The sequence below is a fragment of the Arvicanthis niloticus genome, chromosome 4 (assembly GCF_011762505.2).
Source record: "Arvicanthis niloticus isolate mArvNil1 chromosome 4, mArvNil1.pat.X, whole genome shotgun sequence".
In the NCBI taxonomy this organism is placed as follows: domain Eukaryota; kingdom Metazoa; phylum Chordata; class Mammalia; order Rodentia; family Muridae; genus Arvicanthis; species Arvicanthis niloticus.
Window position 1 is genome coordinate 120,942,707 of NC_047661.1, and position 23,282 is coordinate 120,965,988.

At 40.3% G+C, this 23,282-nt stretch overlaps 1 protein-coding gene and 1 long non-coding RNA gene across 2 annotated transcripts; one reads left to right on the forward strand and one right to left on the reverse strand.

Moving 5' to 3' along the window:
- Window positions 1-1,806: 1,806 nt before the first annotated feature.
- Window positions 1,807-22,719, reverse strand: LOC117707078 (calcium-activated chloride channel regulator 3A-1-like). Its single transcript, XM_034500426.2, has 14 exons — window positions 22,552-22,719; window positions 21,143-21,283; window positions 20,434-20,581; window positions 19,989-20,097; window positions 16,979-17,156; window positions 16,548-16,775; window positions 13,989-14,213; window positions 12,098-12,275; window positions 10,729-10,826; window positions 10,031-10,255; window positions 9,406-9,670; window positions 7,824-7,991; window positions 6,822-7,061; window positions 1,807-2,881 (listed from the first exon to the last, which is right to left on the reverse strand). The coding sequence occupies exons 1-14, from the start codon at window positions 22,708-22,710 to the stop codon at window positions 2,538-2,540; spliced, it is 2,706 nt and encodes a 901-aa protein (XP_034356317.1). The 5' UTR covers window positions 22,711-22,719; the 3' UTR covers window positions 1,807-2,537.
- Window positions 10,154-12,733, forward strand: LOC143442150 (uncharacterized). Its single transcript, XR_013110162.1, has 3 exons — window positions 10,154-10,337; window positions 12,114-12,267; window positions 12,544-12,733. It is a non-coding gene; the product is annotated as an uncharacterized LOC143442150 (long non-coding RNA).
- Window positions 22,720-23,282: the final 563 nt, after the last annotated feature.

Sequence of the window (23,282 nt, forward strand, 5' to 3'; positions counted from 1 at the left end):
AAGCCCCTATACTACCGAACATTGGAGCATCAAATCTTCAGCCTTCTGGCCCAGAGTCATCTGACAGACCTTAGTGATGCAGGATTATTAAGGGCTGATTACTCTGTCTAGGCAGATATAATCAGTTGATTATTCTACATGTGTGTCCTTTTCTGGACAGTAATTTGTCTGTAGATGGAAAGAGGCAATTCTTGCCTAGTGGCTGTCACCACATAACTGGCGTAACTCCAAGGATGCTCAATTTCTTCTTAGAATCCACGACAGGAAGCTGTCAGGAGCAGACAGGTCTCTAATCAGAATGGACATTAATATATAAATATTTGTAGCATCAATTCTATGGACTTCTGATGTTTTGAAAACCAACTATCCATGTAAGGTAACCTGGACTGTTGTCTGTTCACTCCTCTCAGCTATTTCTAAATAAAATATGGGAAACCTCCTAACAATAAACTCAAAGCCATGAATTTGCTATAGTCCTTAACTCATAGGCTAACCGTCCCAAATCAGTTAAAAAAAGTTAAAGAAGGACTGGGTCTAAGCCTTGTATTCCTAAATGTGTTATACAGGCACAATGCCCATGAGAGTATCAATATTCATCTCACTTTTATATTAATAAGAAGCCCGTACCAATGAAAACCTTAAATTTGATATCAAAGTAAATTTTGTACCATTTAAGAAATTATAACTTCATCTTGATAATAATTATACAGATTTCTACCAATAGGTTATGGCTATGCAATAAGTCCTAGCTAATCCTCCCTGTCCCAACAAAACCACTACTTTTCCCTAGAAAGACAGACCATTATTAACCACATTAGTCCCCAAGCCAAGGGAATAGGGGCGCTGACCCTTCTTTAACTTCTTCAAGCTGATTATGGGCGTTGAGATATTAGAGGAGGGGTGGGGGGAGGAGTAAGTTGATAAGCCTCTGACACTGTGTCTTCACTGAATCCAGATGGAATTCCAGGACATCAGAGGTTTGGGCAGGTCTGCTCAGTATGCTTGATGAGTAGATACACCAAGGCTGCGTATTCTGCAATATACAATTCTCAGAACAAGTTTTAGTATCAAGAAAAAAAAATTTCCCCCCCTAGGGGCCTGACAATTTTTTTAAAAAGATGTTGGTTCTAACAACTTTCTTTTTTTTCCCCTTTTTAAAATTGGTTGTAATATTTACATTTCAGATTTCATCCCCTTACCTCACTTCCTCCCACCACCCAGAAACCTCCTATCCCATCCCCTCCTCATGCTTCTATGAGGCAGTGACCACACCTACCCCCCCCCACTATCCCCTCCCCACCCTCACATTCCCCCCACTCTGTGTTTATTTTTTTATGGGACCAAGAAATTCCTCTCCCACCTATGCCCGACAAGGCCATCCTCCCCTACATATACTGCTGGAGTCTTCAGTCCCTCCCTATGTGTTCCCAGACTGGTGGTTTAGATCCTGGGGGGCTCTGGTTGTTTGGTATTGTTGCTTTCCACCTGGGGTCACAAACCCTTTCTGCTCCTTCAGTCCTCTAAGTTCTCCATTGGGAAACACCTGATCATATCAGTGGTTAACTGTGAGCATTGTCCTCTGAGTGTGTTAGTCTTTGGCAGACCTCTAAGGAGACAGCTATATCATGTTCCTCACATTATGCACTTCCAGCCATCCACAACAGTGTTTAGCTTAGGTGGCTGTACATGGGATGAATACCCAGGTGGAATGGCCTCCTGATGGCCCCTCCTTCAGTTTCTGTCCCATGTTTTGTTTCCATATTTGCTCGAAGGGTTATTGTTGATGTGATTGGTGGCATTTGTTTTTTCTTTGAGAGTATAAAAAGTATTGATTATTTAACAGACATTTATTGAATACCTACGACATATCAAGTTTTGCTCTAGATGCAAGGACTACAACAGTGGAAAAAAAAAATCCCAATTTTAATTCCACGTCTTGGTGATTCTCTTAAGATCAAACAGTGGTCCCAGGACAGAAACAGACTATCATTGTGATGTCTGCAGTTCATAGGGAAAGGCATTTTTGCTAGTCGTTTCGTGCTGAGTGCTGATAAAACAACTTCAGTCAACGACAAGAGACGTATGACTTTATGACTGCTTTTGACCATTTTTCTTTATAAATTACCTTCATAGTCCCTTTTGATTTCAGTTGTATAAGCAGTAAGTATTCTTTATTAATTATCTTACAAATAATTCAACTATAAAATCGTTCGCTGTTATATACACATAATTCCTTTCAGTTGACTTATTTGAATATTTTGTTAATATACAAAGTGAATTTGCATCACACCGTGAAAAAGGAATGGATACCTTATTTCCATAGTAAATGGAACAATTAAGAAACCAAACAAGAAAATGTTAATCTTGATTTACATATAGCAAACGAATTGGTGTTAGTTGACTCAGGGAATTCCCAGCTCTGATTATGAACTTCTATGTTACAGTTGTTGACAGGCAGACATTGAGTTTAGTAAGCTCATTCTAAAGAAACACTTAGCAACTATGTACAAGATTAGATTTTAGTGCTAGTATATTTTCTAGTTTAAAATAGAGTTAAAAATCACAGTTAACCCCCAGATTGTCAGACACATTGCAGAAATATCAGGACTGAGTGCAGAGATACCACTTTCTGGAGGAATAAACTTGACAGCCTGTGCGACGTTGGAGACCTCGGAGGTGAGACCAGCGTCATTGTTGGCCTGAATTGCAATGTAGAGCTGGGTGCCATTTCCTATTTTAAAAGTTTCTGGTTTGAACTTAAATGTTTCTTTTGAGCCAGCCTCTTTAGGTATCAGACGGGAAGTATTCACTAAAGTAGCGTCGTTAAAATTTCCTTGGCGATCCGGAGGATGCTGGCTCATCCTGATGACGTATCTATGTGCTGGAAGAGAGAGACTTCATGTTCATTAGCGTCCTGAGGATGGTTCTCTGCCTCTGCACTGCGCCTGTGTGGCGTTCGGAGCAGGGCATGTGAGCTTTAGACTGAGAGCCCAGGTACCATTTGTGTTTGGTTATCCCATCTCACTGAGTTCAAAAACAGTGTATGAACAGTTACTGAAAAACAAAATGTCCAGTTTCAAAATCACATAAAAGCTTAACTCAGTATCATAAATGTGGTCGTTTGAATAGGTTTATCCCTTAGGAAATGGCACTATTGGGAGATGTGGCCTTCTTGGAGTAGGCGTGGCCTTCTTGGAGGAAGTGTGTCACTGTGGGGGTTGAGCTTTGAGACCCTCGTCCTAGCTGCCTGAGAGATTACATCTTCTCTTGATTGCCTTTGGAACAAGACACAGAACTCTTAGGACTTACAGTGCCATGCCTGCCTGGATGCTGCCATGCTCCTTGATGATAATGGACTGAACCTCTGAACCTGTAAGCCAGCCCCATTTAAATGTAAATCAAGATGTAGAACTCTTGGCTCCTCCAGTACCATGTCTGCCTGTAAGCTGCCATGTTTCCCTTCATGATAATGGACTGAACTTCTGAAGCTGTAAGCCAGCCCCAATTAAATGTTGTTCTTTGTAAGGGTTGCTTTGGTCATGGTGTCTCTTCAAACAATGAAATCCTAACTAAGACAGAAATTGGTACCAAGAGTGGGGAATTGCTATGATAGGCCTGACCATGCTTTAGTTTGGAGGAATGTGGGTTTTGGAACTGTAGAAAACAGTGGCAAGCTTTAAGTGGGGCTTACTGGGCCATTTTAGTAGAAGCATGGAAGACAGTGGTGTTGAGGGTTATTTGAACTGTAGGAAGTATTTTCTGAGAGCACAAAGAAGTTGTGTTCCAGAGATAGACATCTCACTGGCAGCCAGACTTGGTAATGTGTGAGAGTCACCCATTTTGAAGGCATGAAGATTTTGAAGGCATGAAGGGATCATGAAGAGCAGCTGAGGCTTGGCACTGTGAGAGGCCAGGAAAGGCCATTGGTAAAGGTGCAGCCTCAGTTGCAGTTGACATCTTAGGACTGAAGGGGTCATGCAAAGCAGTTGAGGCTTGGCACCATGAAGAGAGCCTATGAGAGACTATTGGTGAAGCCCAGTTTCCCAGGAAGACCCCAGCATACTGGAGATGCCAGTAACATGGAACGACCACCAAGAACAACAGCAGCAGTGGAGTGGAGTCAACTAGAGCCTAGAGTGCTACAGAGGGAGGACAGAGCAGAAGAAGCCCTTTGGAGGATCCTGGAAAATCATGGATCCCAGACATTGGAACAGGAATCTGTGAAGGTGAAGTTGCCATGGAGACACCATGATGTTAGAGATGCTGGATTCACGGGATACCTGCTGAGGAAAGCGGCTATCAGGGAGTGGAACGAGCCCAAGAGAAAGAATTGTGTTGCAGTCAACAAAGATGAAAGGAGTTGAGATCTGAAGACTGCTTTGACATCAGGCATGGAGATGCAAAGTTTGGAGTTTGCTCAGCTGGCTTCTGGTCTTGCTTGGGTTCAGTGTTTCCTGACTATGACATTTTGGAATGCTAATATGTATCCTGTGATGTTGGAAGTATGTGATCTGCCTTTTGATTTTGATTTTATTGGGGATTACAGGTAAGTGATTGCAAGAATTTAAAGAAACTTTGAACCTTGGACTTTTAACATTGTTGAAACTGCTATAGACTATGGGGACTTTTGAAGTTGGACAAAATATATTTTGCATTATGCTATGACTAGGTATGGCCCCATAGACTCAAGTGTTTGAACAAGCCTGTAGGGCCAGTGAGTGGAACATGGTGGTTTGAATATGGTTGGCTCGTGGGAAATAGCACTATTAAGAGGTGTGGCCTTATTGGAATTGTGACCTTGTTGGAGGAAGTGTATCACTGTAGGAGTGAGCTTTGAGGTCCTATGTCTGTGTTCCACTCAGTGAGGGAGAGAGTCTCTCATAATTGCTTTTGGATCAAGATATAGAACTCTTGGCTCCTCCTGAACTCATGTCTGCCTGCAAGCCGCCATGCTTCTTGCTATGATAATGGACTGAACCTCTGAAGCCGTAAGCCAGCCAAAATTAAATGTTGTCCTTTATAAGAGTTGCTGTGGTCATAGTATCTCTTCACAACAATGAAACCCTAACTAATGATACACGGCCAGCCTTCCATCCAGAATTCAGATTTCCACTTAGAAAAAAATGAGCGAAATTCAGTTTTAGATTAGAACAGGGAACACATAATGTTCATGTGCAGTAAAGACCATAAATGTCTTTTGTGATTTTTTTTTTATCAGGTTGAAGGTAGGAGCAGTGGGGGAGCACTCAGAGACAGACCTGGGAGGAGGGCAGATGAGGAGGAGTCAAAGGTCACGGAAGCCGGATGAACACTAACTAAACATGCTCAGGACTAGTCGGACCTCCACCAGCCCTTAATTCTACTCTACTTTTTTTTTTTTTTTTTTAGAATTTATTCTAATACTTTCTTTTATTACGTGTGTGGGTGTTTTGCCTGCACATATGTATATTTGAGCACCATGTACGTGTCCAGTGTAAAGGAGGTCAGAGGAGAGTCCCTTGGGAATGGAGTACCAGATGATTGGGAGCTGCCTTGTGGGTGCTGGGAATTGAACCTGGGTCCTCTGGAAGGACAACCAGTGCTCTTGCCTGTCGAGCCATCTCTAAAGCCCCTCTGTCATTCTTTAATGTATCTCATCTCCTGTTTCAGTGTGTGTATGTGAAGGCCAGAGGCTGACTTTGCTTATCTTACTCCACTGGTTTCCATATTACAAGAAACAGTCTTAAAGAAAAAAAATCTTTGGCTTGAATTGCAAGAACTTGGTGCTGTTTCTTATTTTAAGTTTCTGGTTGGAATTAAAACATTTGCAACCAGAACCAGCTATTCCAGGTATTATACCTGGGCAGTGACAACCCTCTCTCAGGTGCCTGTCTTTGCTCCCTAACTCAGTGTGGGGTTGCAGGTATGCCCCTGGAAGCCCAGTTTGTATGAGGTCCAACCTTAGGTACAGCAGCAAGCACTCTTCCTCCCTAGACCCTCCTCCAGCTTCAGTTTTAAAATATATAGCATATTTAGTTTTTTAAACCCACTCTTGGAATGTCCACTATTCCGATTTTGAGAATTATAAATGATAGGTGCATGAGTGTTTAGCGCTACTAATAAGTAGTAAGTAGTAGTTAGTGACTGTCTGAAACTCTTTTTTAAAAAACTATTATTTTATCAGGAAGGGAAAGGAGGAGTCGTATACAAGTGTTGACTAACACGCTGATACTGACTAGTAATTTACTTCAGTCATTGATATTGATATGAAAATATCTTCTTATGTTTTGAAATGTGAGAGAAAAACATCTAATGTCCTCTTTTGGTGTGGATTTAATTTTTTTATACGGTTGTTAGTTTATTTATTACCTATATGTGGCACTGAGACTCAAACTCAGGGCTTCTGCATGCTAGGCGAGCTCTCTACCTCTGAGCTACATCGTATCCACGTGGGTTTGTTTTTTATGTTTTCTGGAAATGTGAAAATGTTTTAGATGTGTGATGAGAAGCTTTTCTTTTTGAGCCAATCCACATCCCTGCTCGGGGCTTAGCTAAAGCAACTCTTAGAAACGTGATTGTATTTGAAAACTCAACAATCAACGAATAGAATTTACATAACCATAGAAAGACTTAGAAAATTTTTTTTAGGAAGCAAAGACTGTGCCAGAAAGCTGCTAGTGTTTGTTTTAAAGTAATTCAGTTTTTACATTTAAAAATAATGAATAATGGCCTATAGTAGACACTCCATAAATATTATTTATAACTGAGACATTGGAAAAACTTTAGGAATAAAGGCCAATGCGATTTCATTTAGAAATTTTAAAATTCACCATCAAACTTACCTCTTCCTTTATCGAGGACCTCGCCAGGGGCCGTCCATGTAAGTTGAATATGATCACCTGTAAACTCAGCCTCCAGGTCTGTGACTTTACTGGGTGGGAACACGTGAGCGTGGTAGCCATCAGGGGGCGCTCCAGACACAGTAAACGACCCTCCAGAGGTTACTCTGCTGAAGTCTTCCACTGTAGCTTCTGTGGCTTCTTCTGGGACTTCCGGTCTGGGTGGATTCAGTATAATTTTACCTATTAAAAAAAACAAAAAACAAAAACACCCCAGATATTTGTGACTCTCATATTGTCTGTTCGTTATCTCATGCTGACCTTACATCTGTTCTGGGCTCAGGTAGATTGCTAGCAGACACTGAAAAATGGAAGAAAGGACTGGATAGTTGGCTCAGTGGTTAAGAGCACTGGCCGTTCTTCCAGAGGACCCGGGTTCGGTACCCAGCACACACACATGGCAGCTCACCCCTATTTGTAGCTCCACTTGTAGGGCATCTGAGTACTTCAGAAATACACACAATCAAAGCACCAATGCGTATAAAGGTAAGTGCTAAAATAGTAAGGGAGAGAAAAGCTTGCTTAACTATCATTTTGAAATGTGGTAAGTTAAAACTAATCTCCAACCCCGTGTTACCCACCACCTTCACTGAGTTCTGTGGCAACGGTAGTTATGTTTCACTCAGCTTTAGCGTTTACCACAGGGTTTGTTCCACGAGGTCAGCAGATGTGTTTCTCATTGGAAATGAAACAAACTGAGAAAGATGTTAACAAAATATGTGGAAATGTCATCTATGCTGGGTCCACTGACATGAATAATGTTTTAAGTCACAAGGATGACTTTATAATTATATATTTGGGTTTTCCATGTATGTTTTTCTATTCAGTGTTTAATATATATCAATATCTGTCTCTGTCCATCCATCTGTCCATCCATCCATCCATCCATCCATCCATCCATCCATCCATCTGCAGGTAGTACGTATTTGTTTTAATACCACTTACCATTTTCAACATAGCCAGGTATATATAAAGACTTGTTCTTTTGTCTTAAGCTTAGTCTTGCTTTGTTCTTCCTTGCCTGGACGTGCACTTTTAAGCTGTATCTACCATTTCCAAGATAATCTGTAAAATATCTTGTGTAGATGCCGTCATCTTTAACAGTATCAGCACCTTGGTAATGAAGCATAGTAATTAGTCACATGGTAAGTTAAAACGAAAACTGACGCTGCTTGTGCGCGTTGGTGATAAGTTTGTCAGAGTATGTAGCATAGTTTAAACACAAGGTCATACTGTTTCGATACAAAGCCTGACTACGTGCTAATGCTGTTGTTTTAGAAAATATAATTTGCAGTAGACATTTAATTAACATTAGCCGTTATTTTTATTTCACAATAGAAACTTATCTAAAAAACTCCCAGAACAAAGACATTCAGCAAAGAAGCAATATATATAAAACCAATGTAAAAAAATATTTAGTAGCCAACTTCTGTGAGATGACAGTATTGTAACCAATGAAGCTTATCTGACGTGAGATCATTACTGATCAAAAAGCCAGTAGCTTCCTATACACCAATAATGAGCATGCTGAGAAAGAAACCAGGAAAACAACACCTTAAACCTTATAACACCTTAAAAATTACCCAGGAGTAGCCTTAATCCAGGACGTGAAAGACGTCTTCAGTGAAAAATTTAAATCACTGAAGAAGGAAATGGAAAAGGACACCACATGGTGGGAAGGCCTTCCATGCTTACATCAGCAGGACTTGTGAAAATGGCCGCACAGCCCAGAGAGATCTGCAGATTCATTCAGTCCCAATAAAAGCTTTAATGGCATTCTTCACAGGAATAGAAAAAAAAAAAAAAGTATAACCCACATGGGAACACAAAAGCCCCAGAGTAGCCAAATCAATTCTGAACAAAGCAAACAATGCTGGTGACATCACCCTGCCTGCAAGTTATACGAAAGCACCACAGTAACAAAGTAGCACGGCACTGCTGTAAGAGCATCCCTGTGCACTGGTGGATTGGAATACAGAACCTAGCATTAAAGCCACGTATCTTTCTCTCATGTGTAGCGATTGAAATTTATATAGATAAATAAAATTATATCTGAAGGTAGAAGTGAGATCAGGATGATGAAGGGCATTGGTGGGAGTGGGGGGAGAGGAGAGAGGGAGAGGGAGAGAGGGGAAAGGAGGTAGAGAAGGGGGTGTGGTTAAATCTGTAATACATGCGTATGGAAAGCCTGTAAGTATGACAGTTAATACAATGAATATTAAAAAAAAGAAGCTTACCAGAACAAAGAAAATACAACTAGACACAAAAAGCACATGCAAAGTCCTAACATTAGTGAAAATGGAAAAACCGTATTCTCAAGTTCCATGGGAAACATGAAATTGATAAGGAACTTTAACCAAAATAGTGCTTTTGTCTAGGCTTGTTTTGTCAAGATAACCAAGTAAAAAAGTTTTAAAGACATTACTCAAATAGGCTCGTAAGTATTTTTTAAAAAAGTGTTGACTCCTAAGTTATATAATCCTACAGAAGAATTTAAATTCATGGTGTCGACACAGGCTTGCAGTACCTGCCCCATTGTCCCAGAGCTCCAGGGTGACTTGATGTCCACCTTCAGCTTCTATGACGGCTGTGACATTGGCTCCCAGAACAGGCAAAAACCCCTGGCTGACCCGTGCGTACACAATCATCCGGCTAGGGTACTGGGCTGTGCTCTGACTCATGTGAGCAATAGCCATGAGTGGTTGTGTGGTGGGACTTCTTGCTCGAGTGGTCACTGTCACCGTTAGCAACTGAGACTTGGTACTCTTAAGGCTGTAAGTCCAAGTACCTGTCTGAAAAAAATACTCTTTAAGAGCTTTGCTAATGTTTTCCTGCTACTTGGGATGTACAATTACTTGGGAAAATAAACAAAATTACAAAATTTGGGGTGCTGACTATGGAACCCAGGCCTCACGCGTGGTAAGCAAGTGCCCTGCTAACAGCAGAGACATTCCTAACCTCAATAATGATCTTAATAGGTGATTGTTAAAAACCAATAGATAATATAGATTTGAATGCTTAGATATTAGACTTAATTTTTAATGAAAAATATTTTGTCATTGTTTTTAAATACTGATAATGTAACATGTCTTTATTTTTTTTTTTTTTAAAGCACAAGGATGGATTAATAAAACACTGTGAAAAGAACATACCTCGGCAGTGCCCGGTATTTCAAGTCGAGCAGACCGGATGCTTAGTTTATCATCTTGGAAATCTGAGGCTGTATATTTTTTTCTTTTTGGATCTCGAAGAATAATTTCTGGCTTTTGTTCTGTCCAGGTGATAACAAAGAATGTGTCGTTGCCAATGGTGCTGTCCACGGGCACTGTCCCGTTTATCCATGTCCCTGCTCTGACATTGAAGGCTTTGCTCTCCAACTGTAACGGAAATAAAAAAGTAAACACATAAAACCCATCTGTTATTTTAAGTAATGGAAGTTTAGACTTCAAGAAGTTCACGGTAATTTAAAATTCATATTTAAGATTCAATTGCAATGATGAAGATTTAAAAAATTCTTCAAACCACCAATCCACCAATCTCTCTCCTCTCTCTCTTCCCTCCCTCCCTCCCTCCCTTTCTCTCTCTCTCTGTCTGTCTCTCACATACCACACACACACACACACACACACACACACACACACACACACACACACACACCATGTCAAACTAATAGAAGAATGCAAGAGGAAAGGTAAAGGCACCTTTTATATGCCATATAAAAGAAAATTCACTAATGGTGTTTTTCATAATGGGATTTTCTTTTGGCAAAAGAATGATTTATTAGAGAAAGAAGTAGGAATTTATTGCAACTGTGAAGAAATATTGCAAAGTATTCTCTCCACATACTGACCTGCAGAGCCTGCTGAGAGATGCTGCCACTTGTGGAGGAAATCCCACTGAAAGCATCAATCAGGCTGGTGCCATTGCCGGCATAAAAGCGACGCCCTCCTAAAGGGAAGTTTCAAATGGGAAAATCAAATGTGCCATCAGAGATTTAAAGTCCACTTGATATTTCTTATTTATTACATAAAAATTATATTTGTATGTGTGTGCCTGTGCGTGTGTGTGTGTGCGTGTGCATGTGTGTGTGTGTGTGTACACATGCGTGTGTGCACACATGCCTCTATGTTGGTTTAGGAGTTGAACTCAGGCTGTGAACTTGAAGGTAAGCACCTTTACTTACTAAGTTGTCTCACCAGTTTAGAGTTAACATTTCTTTTTAAGCTCTGCAAAAGATGGGTTTCTAAGAATCTTGTGGACATTCAGAGTATCTCTGAACTTACTATAAACCTATATTAATTAAAAAATCTTATTCAAAATAGGTAAGTTAAAGATAAATGGAAAATGTAAGAACAAGGCAAATTTCATTATTTTATGCGAATCAGCAAATGTAACTGTGATAGTAAAACTGGCCTAAGTACCCAGTGGGTCTATAAAAGGTGAGACTTAAGATTGCTTTGTGTGTACGAAGCAGGTGCTGATTTCCTAGTGGGATCAAAACGCACCTAGACTATTAGCGGATGGCAGTTTATAACAGAATCGACATGGGCGAAATGCAGAAAATAAATGATGCGAGTGAGAGAAGATTTTTGGGTGTGAAGACTTAGGAAAGACTTGATCACAAAGGACAGGACTTAGACAAATGACTGCCAAAACCACACCAACCAGTGCATGTTAACTAAACTAATAAATGTCAGAAAGGCCAACTGGAAGATCCTGGAAATAACTCAGGCAGGGGCTTGTGAGTGCTGGGTAAGGGTGTGTTGGGAAGACTCGACAGGAAGAGAATATATAGAAATATTATAAATTCAGATCTCGTGAGGTGGTGGGAACAGAGTGGGCTGGTGGGAAGTCCTGAGCTCGTGACCAGGGTTTTAATTGTAGTCTTGAGAAAATTATTTGTAGTATCCAGATTTCCACTTCCACACCTAAAAATGAGACGTCTAAATCTTTACTGCGGGGTTGAATGATATTTGGGGATTGAGCTGACACTTTGGACAGAAGCTTCTGTTTAAGTGTGATGAAGAGAAGGTGGGTGAAGGACGAATGATAGCGGCAGGTATTGAATAATTTAAGACGGTGTCACGTGAAGAAGTGGAGAAAGGAGGGAACTGAACTTGAAGGTCAAGGAAGAGAGAAAAATTAACGTTAAGACAGGGAAGCGTTAAAAAGCTTCCCACTTGACGAACATGTGTCCAAACTCTGTTCCGAAGTTGTACCTGTCATGTCCGACAGGGTCTCCAGTTCTCGGGCAGCAGAAGGCCCCAGGGCGATGGTGTGGATGACGGCACCGCTGCGTTTGACCGCCTCAAAGCATGAGCTTATTGCGCTATCTTCCCCATCGGTCAGCAAGACGATCTCCGAACCGGAAGTACTCTGGCCACTGCTGGTAATTGCCTGCGAAGAGCAGGATGTTAATTACACTCTGACACTTCTGAACAAACTTAAGAACACACGTTTTTATATTCTCTTTCTTAGCTGAGTTGATACACGGAAATGAGTAAACTCTAGACTTCTCAGTGCTTTTAAACCTCCAGATATACATGCTTTGGCTACTCAGTTGAGGAAGAACAAATCTCCAATAATGGTTTCTGGCAGATAGTAGCTACTAAATGAATAAAAATTAAAATGAACGCAAATAGCTGCTGTTATTATCTCCCCACAGAACACTTGATGAAGATGCAAGACTTCCAGACAGTTGCAGACGGCTTCAGACTCATAGCATTTGAAAAGTGAATAGCAAAGTTGGACAAGCAAGACTGAATTATTTGATATGTGACTTTTCCATGTATTTTGTTTTGTTACTACTAAAGAATTTTATGATTTCCCCCAAATAAAACATCTTTGGCTTATCATTAAGGAAGAAGTTGATATATTTTCAGTTCTAAGTCATATTTTTCTGACTTCTACCAAGAGTATTTGTTAAGAATCTTGGTGCTAGATACCTTGGTTTTAGGTACCTTGAGAAGAAATCCTGTTTTCTAATTTATGTTTAGTCTTTCCTGAGATTCACACACACACACACACACACACACACACACACACACACACACACACACACCACACCAATTACAGACTGCTAGTGTAATGATCAAGTTTATAGACGGTAGAGATAAGGTAATCCTAGATTTGGCACCTGTCTTATGATGGATACATTTCATTATTCCAAACTTCACCCTCATTTTGTGCTGCAGAATGGCTTTAATAATGTTACCTAACTCCTAAAAGCATAAGGATATAAGATCATGCACCTACAGTGTTTAGCACAGACAGTAATGTACTGTACAGCCAACATACAGCTACATTTTAATGACTTTGAAAGCAGTACATTTATGTCTTGATAAGATTTCATCAAGTGAAAGCTACTTATTTTACCCACATTTAAGAACTGAATAGACATACGATAATTATTTTCAAAACAGCAAACCTTTGTGAAGATTTACTTATATAATTGCCACAGTTAAATGTGGTGAACACTATGATGACTTCCACAAAGGGAGGATGAGCAACAGAAATGGTCTTCCGTTTCACTGCTTCAAAACATGACCGTAAATACACTAAAGTGGAGGCTGACTTGGGGTGGGAGAGAACCAGACGGATGCTGTAACCTCTTAGTACACTGCTCAAAAGGAAGCCTGCGTTTTCAGGTCCACCATCATGATTTCATTGTATGTGCACATGTGCTTGTTGATTGTTGCTTCTGGAGCTGCCTTCAATTTAAATTAGTGTGCTACGACTTTTATCCATGCTGTATAGTTGTTACAAACGTCTTTCTATCCGTTCAGTGGCATCATCTTCTGCCTGCACAAATGGTATCTATCGTTGAGATCCCAGAGAAATGGGTAGCTTGTCCACGAGGCTTTGATAACCATTTGCCCAAGGAGAGTTTGCCCTCTCCACTCCCCAGTGCCGCTTAGCATCTCAGAGAGGGTGTGGCTGTAAATAACAGTTGGTGAAGCTACCTGTTTTTCTTTCAGAAATGCCTTGTCTCATTCAGATCAGAATGTTATTAAATGAGTGAACGCTGAATTCATGACCCTGTTCAAAGGTAGACAGATAGGGTGGAAACCAGTAAGCAAACAGCAAGTTACATTAAATTTAAAAGATTACCCGAAATCCTGCTTCAAGTCCGCTGCAGATTGAAGTTCCACCAGAAGCCTGTTGAGGGAGGTTTGCGGCGATCTTTTGGCAGTCGCTACTATTAGATATTTTTATTAGGTAATTTTGGATTTGGGCAGTGCTGTCAAAGGTAACTAATCCCACCAGAGATTTCTTTTCGACAATTTGAGTTAAGTACAGTTCTGCTGCTTGATTCATTCGAATAAGACGGTCTTCCTGTAAGGGAAAGACGTATGAGCAGCAGCACAGTCTCTTCAAACCTTGACAGATTAATAAACGACAAAGTCATCCATGGGCTAATAATTAACGGACATTAAAAAAACCCTAACTCTTGCATCTTATTAAAAAGTTTAACATGTTTAAATGTTAATTGTCATAGTTGTGAAGCCTTCAAAGTTTATGCGGTATTATCCAACCATTATCTATTTGGAAGTTTCAGCTGAGGAAATTATCTTTAAAGTGCATAGAAAGATGCCCATTGGAATATATTTTTACAAAGTAACACGGTGAATATCTCCAAAATATCTGTTAATAAAGAATTATTTGAGAAGCCTATGGAACATTGTTTATATAATATAACCATTAAAGATTGTTCCTATGCTCTTGATGGGCTATTGGTGCTTCCAGAAAACCCATGTTATTAAACAATAACTTCAGTGACAAATGTGGGACACTTCCTTATGAGCTGCTGACCAAGGAGGCCCCAAAGGTCCCCCAAACAATATAGAATACTATCATTACTGTTGGTTGCTCCCCATACCAGAACTAGATAATAAGGCAACACTCTTAGGCTGTGAAAACGGAGAAATCAAGCCGGAGATAAGCAAGAGTCATCTTCCCTGATGGACAGCTTTCATGCTGCCAGAAGGAGCTATATGGGGCCCTGGAAATAAAAAGCCATAGATGGCGGACCCTGGGTGCTACAATGCCTACTTGCAGAACAAAGTGTGTCCGCTGGTGTAATTGTCACAACACTGCTATGGTGTAATCAACTGCTTTCTGATCGGATATGAGACCCTCTCTGCAAGAGAGAATTTATGCCCCACACTGCAATAATGGTCACAAGCCCTGGGAATTGCCAAGTGTCCATGTTATCAAATACTTACATTTTGCTTTCTAAATATGTTTATACCCATATATTAGTGGTGCCTCGGGGTCTTAGTTTCTGGGGCATTCACAGAAGCTTCTTTTTGCAGTGGGAAGTGGTTAATTCAGACTCTTAACTGGTCAAAGAGCTGAGAATAAATGAGACACTATATTCTGTCTTTTCCCCAGTCCAGGAAACAGGGCAGGAGAGGAGGGGGAAAGAGCATTAGAGCTGCAGATGTGAGACGCCCTCTTCTGGACATGACATGGTCACTGCACTCGGAACTCAGCTCTGGTTACCTGCACACAGTCAATATCACCATTCCTGTGTGGACGTGGGAGGGCAGGAGGAGGTCTGGGCAGTTCATGGCTGCCAGGGAAGGGGATTCACCTTTCTCGACAGGTAGCCACTAATGAATAGCCTGTGCTTTCTATATTCAGCGAGTCATTACTACAATACCCTTCAGAGTCGTAGGTATAACTGCTAAGTTGGAGCGAGAAGTGGTAAGACAGGGCATTGGGGTTTTATATACTAAAATATATATATATACTACGTACATATAGGAAATTGTGACAAGTATTTTATAATTTATGTCATGGAGATGGGCCCACGTGCCTGCAATCCAAGCACCTGTGGGCCTGAGACAGATGGAAGGACACAAGATTGAGACCTTTCTGGGTGACACTGCGAACACCGGGCCACCTATGGCTCCATATCATGATTGGGTCTCAAAAAACCAACAGACAAAAAAAAATTAGTGTCAGAATGCATGCCTAGCATTTACAAAGCTCTGGGTTCAATCCCCCCCCCCCACGGTGCGCACGCACACACATACACACACAATTTTTTTTTTTCATGAAATAATTTTTTCTTTTTCTTTTTGGTGAGGAGTGCTTATGGTATATTCTTTAAAAGTTTGATTACAAAACATCTAAATATAACAGTTTTGTAGAGGAAAAGCAAATGCAGTAATATAAATAAAACAAATAAAATACTGAATGCTGAAATTGTAAATTTTTTTCCTTTTGTTGTACTTTTTTTCTAGCAAGAACTGAAAGGAGTAAAAATGTTCTTTAATCCAATAAAAATAATAACAATTTTTTTTTGAGACAGGGTTTCTCTGTGTAGCCTTCACTGTCTTGGAACTTATTCTGTAGACTATAGGCTAGCTTCTAACTCAGGGATGAACCTGCCTCTACCTTTCAAGTCCTGAGATTAAAGGCATGTACCACCACTGCCAGGCTCAATAACTTGGTTTTTCAAACTTATTCTAGGTACTTATTTACATAAAATTGTTGGGTAGATTTTTCAGATATATATATATATATATATATATATATATATATATAATCATGAATATATATAAAATATATATAGTTTATATATATAACTAACAGAATAAATTATAATTCTATATTTAGCTTAAATATTCAATTTAAGAAATCCATCATATAGTGTCTTACTGAGCTCATGCTTCCGGATTTATCCAGCACTAAGCAGACCACTCGCTGTCTGGTTTTGAGCAATGAAAATGTAGGCGGAGGAGGAGCTTCTGTTCCTGTCATGGGACTGGTATTCTGAAAGTCAGCAGACTTCTTGATTACGTCCCATGTGCTTCTGTGATTGCACATTTTGTTTTGTAGGTTTGGGGCTTCTGTATTGTGGTTTTTTTCTGTGCAAAATTCAACCACCTGAAAAAAAATCAATTAAAACATGATATTATAATAATTTATAAGGGATCATCTTTTTTTTTCCCCTTTTCAAATACAGAGTTAGTTATTATGTGCATCCTGAACAGGATTTGTCTCCCGACAACCCTGTTTATATGTAGATACTTTTCCATCCATTTTGCACGTTTGTAGTGGCATCAAGGAAAGAAATAGAAAGTACTTACAGAACTGAGGTTTTGCATGAACATTATGGAGGCCCTGGCAGTCTGAAATTTTTCGGGGATAAATATACATTTGGGTTCATACAGCCCTGTCCTCTGGTCACGACGGCATGTCCTTGTCACACAGCTGTTTCCCTGACACTCATGGACCACTTTGGTGCCAACGATGTCGGTGGAACACCTATGATAAAAGAATTGGATTACCTTGGTGGTGCTAGGCATTGACTTCAGGGCCTGCGCATGCTCGCCAAGCCCCCTGCCACATCGCCGCTTCCTCACTCCACATTATTATTAGTTTTTTAATTCCTATGTTTTTTAGTACTAGGAGTCAAATCAGCATCCTAAAATCTCTGTGGCAACTGCTGTTGGCCATCCTCTACCAAGCCCCCCATTTTGACGAGAGTAGATACAGGGCTGTACCCATCCTCGATTCAGATTTCAACAGGAACAGTGGTTTTGAGCTTTTTATTATTATTTTTAATGTTTATGTATATGTTTGGTCTATGTGCTTCTTGAATACGTGTATGTATGTGTTCATGTGGAGGACACTGGGTAACCTTGACTGTTATCTGCAATCATTCCAATTACCTCCTTTGAGGCAGGGTCTCTCCTTGGCCTGGAGCTCACCGATTGGACTAGACTAACTCCCCCCTCCCCCCAATCTTCCTTTCTCCGCCTCCCCAGTGCTGGGGTCATAAGCATGTAACACTGTGTCAACTTTTTTTTTTTTTTTTTTTTTTTTTTTGCCTGAGTTCTGGGCATCATTCTTAGGTTCTCATGCTTGTGAGGCAAGTGTTTCTTTCATAGACTGAGACATACTCTTTGTTGGGTGTAAGGGGAAGTTCTGATACTAAGGTCTTGTTCCCCTATTGGCTTTTGATTTGTCAATAAAGAAAGCTGGGAGCCAATTGTTGGAAGGAAGGTACAGGTGGGACTTCTGGGTCCCAAGGGAAAAAAAGGAGACACAAGGAAGGAAAGAAGAGGCTTTTCTGCCATGCTTTGGAGGAAAAGGGATGCAGCAACTACGAAAGAACTTTGGGTGGAGGGCAGCTAGGGCCTTCTGCCTACGCTATAGGTGGGTTGCCAAAGATGTTTGACAGGAGCTACCTAGTTCAGGGCAGGAGAGATGGAGATAATAACTTGGAAGGGGCACGCATTTCCAGGCAGGAGGTATTTGCACTCAAAATTGTACTTAGCACTTAAGGTAACAGAACTGAGTGTGTGTCTTTCATCCTCAGATTCAAAAGGAAGTTGGCTTAGGGCTAGTTGTGATCCCAGAGCTAAGCCAGTCGGAACAAAAGGGAGCCGGGAGGGGCCGGTGGCGCGGCAGCTCCTAGGCAAGGTGCTAGCATGCTTTTAAAACTACATGCAACAGTTGAGAACAGCATTTTTAGTTCATATTCCTTATCGTTGTTACTTTGAGCTAAAATAGCATTTACTGTATTATAATAATGTTGTAAAGATGAAAGAAACTAAGCGTTACTTAGCAATTCTTGACTAAAAGGTAAGAATTATTTTTTGGTGGAATGTGGTGAGTCAAAATTATGCTTAAAATTCTCTTAAATTCCCATATGTGCTGGCACACGGCTTTGACTTTATAGTATAGAAAGCAATTAATTCAAACCCTTTGGACTTCATTCATGATAAAGGTAATTGTCAAAGCCCTGGCAGGGCATGGGAAGAGGCAGAAGAACACGAGAAAGGATCATAAAGCGTTTCCATTTCTATGGGAACTTCTTCCCATTTTTAAACTTTGTATTGCTAGTTCTCTTCCATAAATCGTTCTATTTCAAGGATAATGAAATGGCAGATAATAACTTCCAAGAGAGTTAGCTTTAGGGCTAGCCCCAAATTTACATATTATGGAATGCTAGTTTCTGGCATGCTACAGGAACTCGGGGATATACCTCTTTTAAGATTGGTTTTTAAGGAAACTCCTTAGTTTGCAAAGCATTTATTGTTTGATAATTCTTTGTTTAGTTTTGCGTTCATGCCAGGATCAATACTAGGTGATTAAAAAAAAGATGAAAGGCCCACACCTGGTGCCTGGGAGCTTTTCCCAGCATTGCCAATTGCTTGGACTTCAGATGGGAGGAGCAGAAGTTACCTAGAGAGAGTTTTGTGGGAATCGGAGACCAATGAGACCAGAGTTGCTCTCAGCTGAGCCTTTGGTCCAGGCATCTCTGCAGACCACACACCGCGCGGGAACGGGGGTGGGGGCGGGGCAGGTGTTTTCTAGAACTCTACTTCATCAGGTAGATGTTCTTTCAAAGACTGGCTGCCTCTTGACATCAACTTCTATTTTTCTTAATACTTTTCTCGGTATACTAAGTGTCTGTCACTTTTAGTTTAAAGGCTTAAATATCTACCAGTTTATACATAGGGTTTGATTAGATTTCCCCGAGAAGTTTATTTCTTAAAAAAAAAAAATCAATGTACTCACGAATACTCATGAGACACATGATTTCTCACCAACTTCAAAGTAAAATATATTTATCACAAAGCTGTCTAGTGACTTAGTTGGCTTCATGAAGCAGTTGTTTCAAAACCTACAAGGTTTGGAAAGAAGAATAATAGAAGAGGCATAGAATGGAGAGAGGGGAAGGGCATAAGAGAAGGTAAAGAAGGAAGATACAAGTGTCACGTGTCTTCTTTCTATACAGAATTAATATAAAATACACGTGAAGAAATCAACGTGTAAAATAATGTTGAAAATGCCAGTAGGCTCGAGTTGCAATTTGTTGATGTCTTTGGGCTCACCTATTTCATTTTTCTGCTACCAGTAAACAATGTTTGTAAAATTCCAGTGAGTACTGTGTTAGGTCCCTATATCTGAATTATCTTCATTCCAAGGTGGGGACACCAGAATTAATTGAATATGTATTAATACAAAATGGTACAGTTTGAATATTGTGATGAACTGTCTGAACTCCCAGCCACTTGCACTGCCCATTACAGACAGTTGAAGACCCTCAGGCAAGAAGTTGTAGAATCAGATAATTCACACGGATACCTTGTTGCTTCCATAGTTTTCTTTCCAGACATGTAGAAAGGCCGGTCCATGTTATACTCGTTAAATACTCCCCACCGGAGATGGGCCCACTCATGGACAAAGACTCTGCCTGAGAGAGAAGACTGTCATCTAAAAAACTGAAGTTAAAATATTTGAATACAGTTTCCTTTTATTTTCAACTGCTTTGTCTATTTCCCAAGTTGAAATTGTTACAAACTCTAAGAAATTGATAATTTTTAATGGCTCAAAAATTTGAATATTCTAGTTACAAGTGACTCATTATATATATAAATTTGAATGCACAAATAGGTGGAATATAACTATCATAATTTCAAACACAGGTATTAGTTAAGGCTTAATTTTCTTAAAGTCTTAGATTCCACATTAATGGTAGTGGTTTGCTTTTCCCCAGTGGAAATAAGAAGTATAAAATAGCTATTTCTACCTCGGGGTCCATAGGTACGAAAGTTATCAGTGAGTAGGAAGTTTGGAGTGAAATGTATGTACTGTCCTCTGTCCCCACACTGTCCATATTGAAGGGTGTAGGGATCATCTCCGTATTTCAGATGAGGTTTGGCAATGATCACGTCTGCCTAAAGTGCAGAATAACAAACCCAGTCAGATTCCAGGAGTGTTAGAATCAAGCGATTTTACAAACAAGGACTGTCTCACTTAACTGATAAAAGCTGGGGCTGAATAGAGGGCTCCGTGGGTTAAGTGCTTTCTGTTTATGAACAAGAATGAGCGTTTCAGTCCCAACACCCACTCAAAAGTTTGGTATGGTGATGTGTGTTTGTGACCCCAGTGGTGAAGTGGTAGAGGTGGGCAGACTACCACAGATTGTTCTCTAGCTAGCCTAGCCAAATTGATGACTCCCAGGCTTAGTAACAGACCTTGTCTTAAACAGTTAAAGGTCAAAAGCAAATAGAGGAAACCACCCAATATTAACCTGTTACTCCTGCATGATCACACACACACACATACAGACATAAACACGTGGATGTGTACACATAGTACACACACACACACACACATACACACACACAAACAACAAAAAATTATAATACTAACAATGATTAATAATCATCAAACCTTGTAAATATTCATTTGGAAAAGGCACAAGAAACAGTTTAGGAGCTGGACAGAAAACCTACTTTGTGATACGATTCTCGTCTTGGCACTAAGTACTCAGATTTTGACTTCCAGGTCATCGGGACTAATATGCTTATGTTCCTGAAATAAACTCTTCCTCGGCTGGCTTCAAACAGGTAGGTGGAGGCTTGAGTTACCATTTCCTGACAAAATGAAAAGTGCATTGTGGTAACAATCTCAAAACAAACTGAGCATAAATGTCTACACCCAAACCAGAAGAAGCAAACGGGGATCCTCTTCCTCAAATATGTCTTCACAGAGTAACTGAAGACAGGGGATACATTTGACTGGATTGCTTCAATCTGTAAACTCATTTCCACATGCCCAAAGCTAACCCTGACCATCACCTGCCCATCCCTCCAGTTGGCAGTTAGATGGGAGATGGGGCTGCACTACAGTCTCTGGGTGAAGTATAAAAGTGATTAAGGTTATAAGTCTATAGGCAGGCAAGTTGTATATTTAATCATTTGTTTTTTTACAATTGCATTGTTTAAACTAACAGAGAGCTTAAAGTCTGGTAATTATTGTATTCTATGTTAATCAGAATTGCTTCAGTCTTATTTTGAGTTATTGCCCAAGTAGAGTATATAAATAAATGACCAGATTATTTAAAAAACCATATATTTTTTTAAAAAAAAACTTGATATATGAATGAGTCTACACCCTTCCCCCATTCCTCCCATAACCCTCACTTTCCCTAACAAATTTACGACCTCATCTTTAATTATCATTGTTACACATTGTATATACAGCTGTGTATATAACCCACTGAGTCATTCAAGGGCTAATAATAAAGATAAGACTGGTTTGCTTTGGCTTGCTAGCTGCTATGATCCTACAAACGAGTCATTCCATTGAGAGAGGAACCAAGCCTTCTGCTCCTAAGCACTGCATGGAGATGTCGCAAGGACCTGAGGACAAAGTACACATTGCAAAAACATTTTATTAAACAAATGCAATTAAGAACACATCAGTTTTAAGCATGTGTATGTTTCCCTTTAAGGTAAGATGGATAAGGACTTTTGGTTTTCCAAAGTTGAGCATGTAGGAGCAACTGGAGGAGCAACAGGACAAGCTGCTGGAGCTAACGTGTGTTTGCTGTATAGACTGTGTAAACCCCCGTTATTAGATAAGGGATGAGAACTCTGCCCCACTTGCTCTGAAGTCTGTTACCTTACCTAGTTACTAAATTACTAACAGCCTGGACACTGATCTTAATGTATAATAGAATATACAGCTAGGTAGATCCTTATCTTGACTGTAGATAATGCAGACATGATGAAGACAGTCAAAGCGCCCCTTGGGAGGGTAAAACCGTGTGTGTGAGTGTGTAATTGTGTGCGTGAGCTCAGATGCACAGGCAACAGAATTACTGACCTGAAAATACGCAGTTAATGAAAACCCTTCTTACCTTTATGCTTGGGATGAGTCTGTCATTCTCTGGCACACTGGGGTTAATTGCAATGATCACACCCTCGTATCCATTGTTGTTGAGATGGACCATGGAGCCTTTCCCAGCCTGCAGCAGATGCAGGGTGAGGAACAGAAGGACCTTCAGACCTGGCACCATGTTCACACAGCTACAGTGAGACAGTGGTGGCACAGAAGGGTATTTATATGTGTGCTTCACTCAGGAACCTGAATCAAGACCAGAATAGTTGCATAATTTGATAAAAGTGGTGATATCTCTTGGGACTTTCCTTTCAACCCAAAGCCTTGGTTGTTAAGTGACATGGGTATTGGTATTATGGTAAATATTTTTATTTTAGTTTCTAAGCCCGTAAGTAGGCAGTGCGGAGCTGCCATAAAGTTTGGCCAATTAAGCTCTGTTTGCATGAGTTTATTTTGCAAAACCGTAAGCTGTCTCATGTTTAAGTGGGGAATGAAGAGTTCCTGAATCTGCCAAAGGATACCAGAAAAACTGGCTATTAGGCGGGAAACCACCTTCTTGGCATGGTCCTACCTCCAATTGTTGACAATATTCCACTTTGCCAGCCCGGGCTTGAAGCACCTCACCTGTAAACTCTTCCCACATTATCTTTCTTGGAGCAGTTTAATGTTTTTCATCTTCTCTGAGTCACTGTTGTACTCCCTTGTTGTTCAGGCTCATCCTGCCAACACAACACATCTTCTTACTAGGTT

Bases quoted from the DNA above. Each gene is read 5' to 3' on its own strand.
- LOC117707078 (XM_034500426.2), bottom strand. From the start codon at position 22,710: ATGGTGCCAGGTCTGAAGGTCCTTCTGTTCCTCACCCTGCATCTGCTG. The intron at 10,256-10,728 runs GTCAGTATGTGG...TTTCCGTTACAG, and splicing joins TCTCTCAGCAGGCTCTGCAG to TTGGAGAGCAAAGCCTTCAA. The intron at 7,062-7,823 runs GTAAGTGGTATT...TTTTTTTAATAG, and splicing joins ACCTGGCTATGTTGAAAATG to GTAAAATTATACTGAATCCA.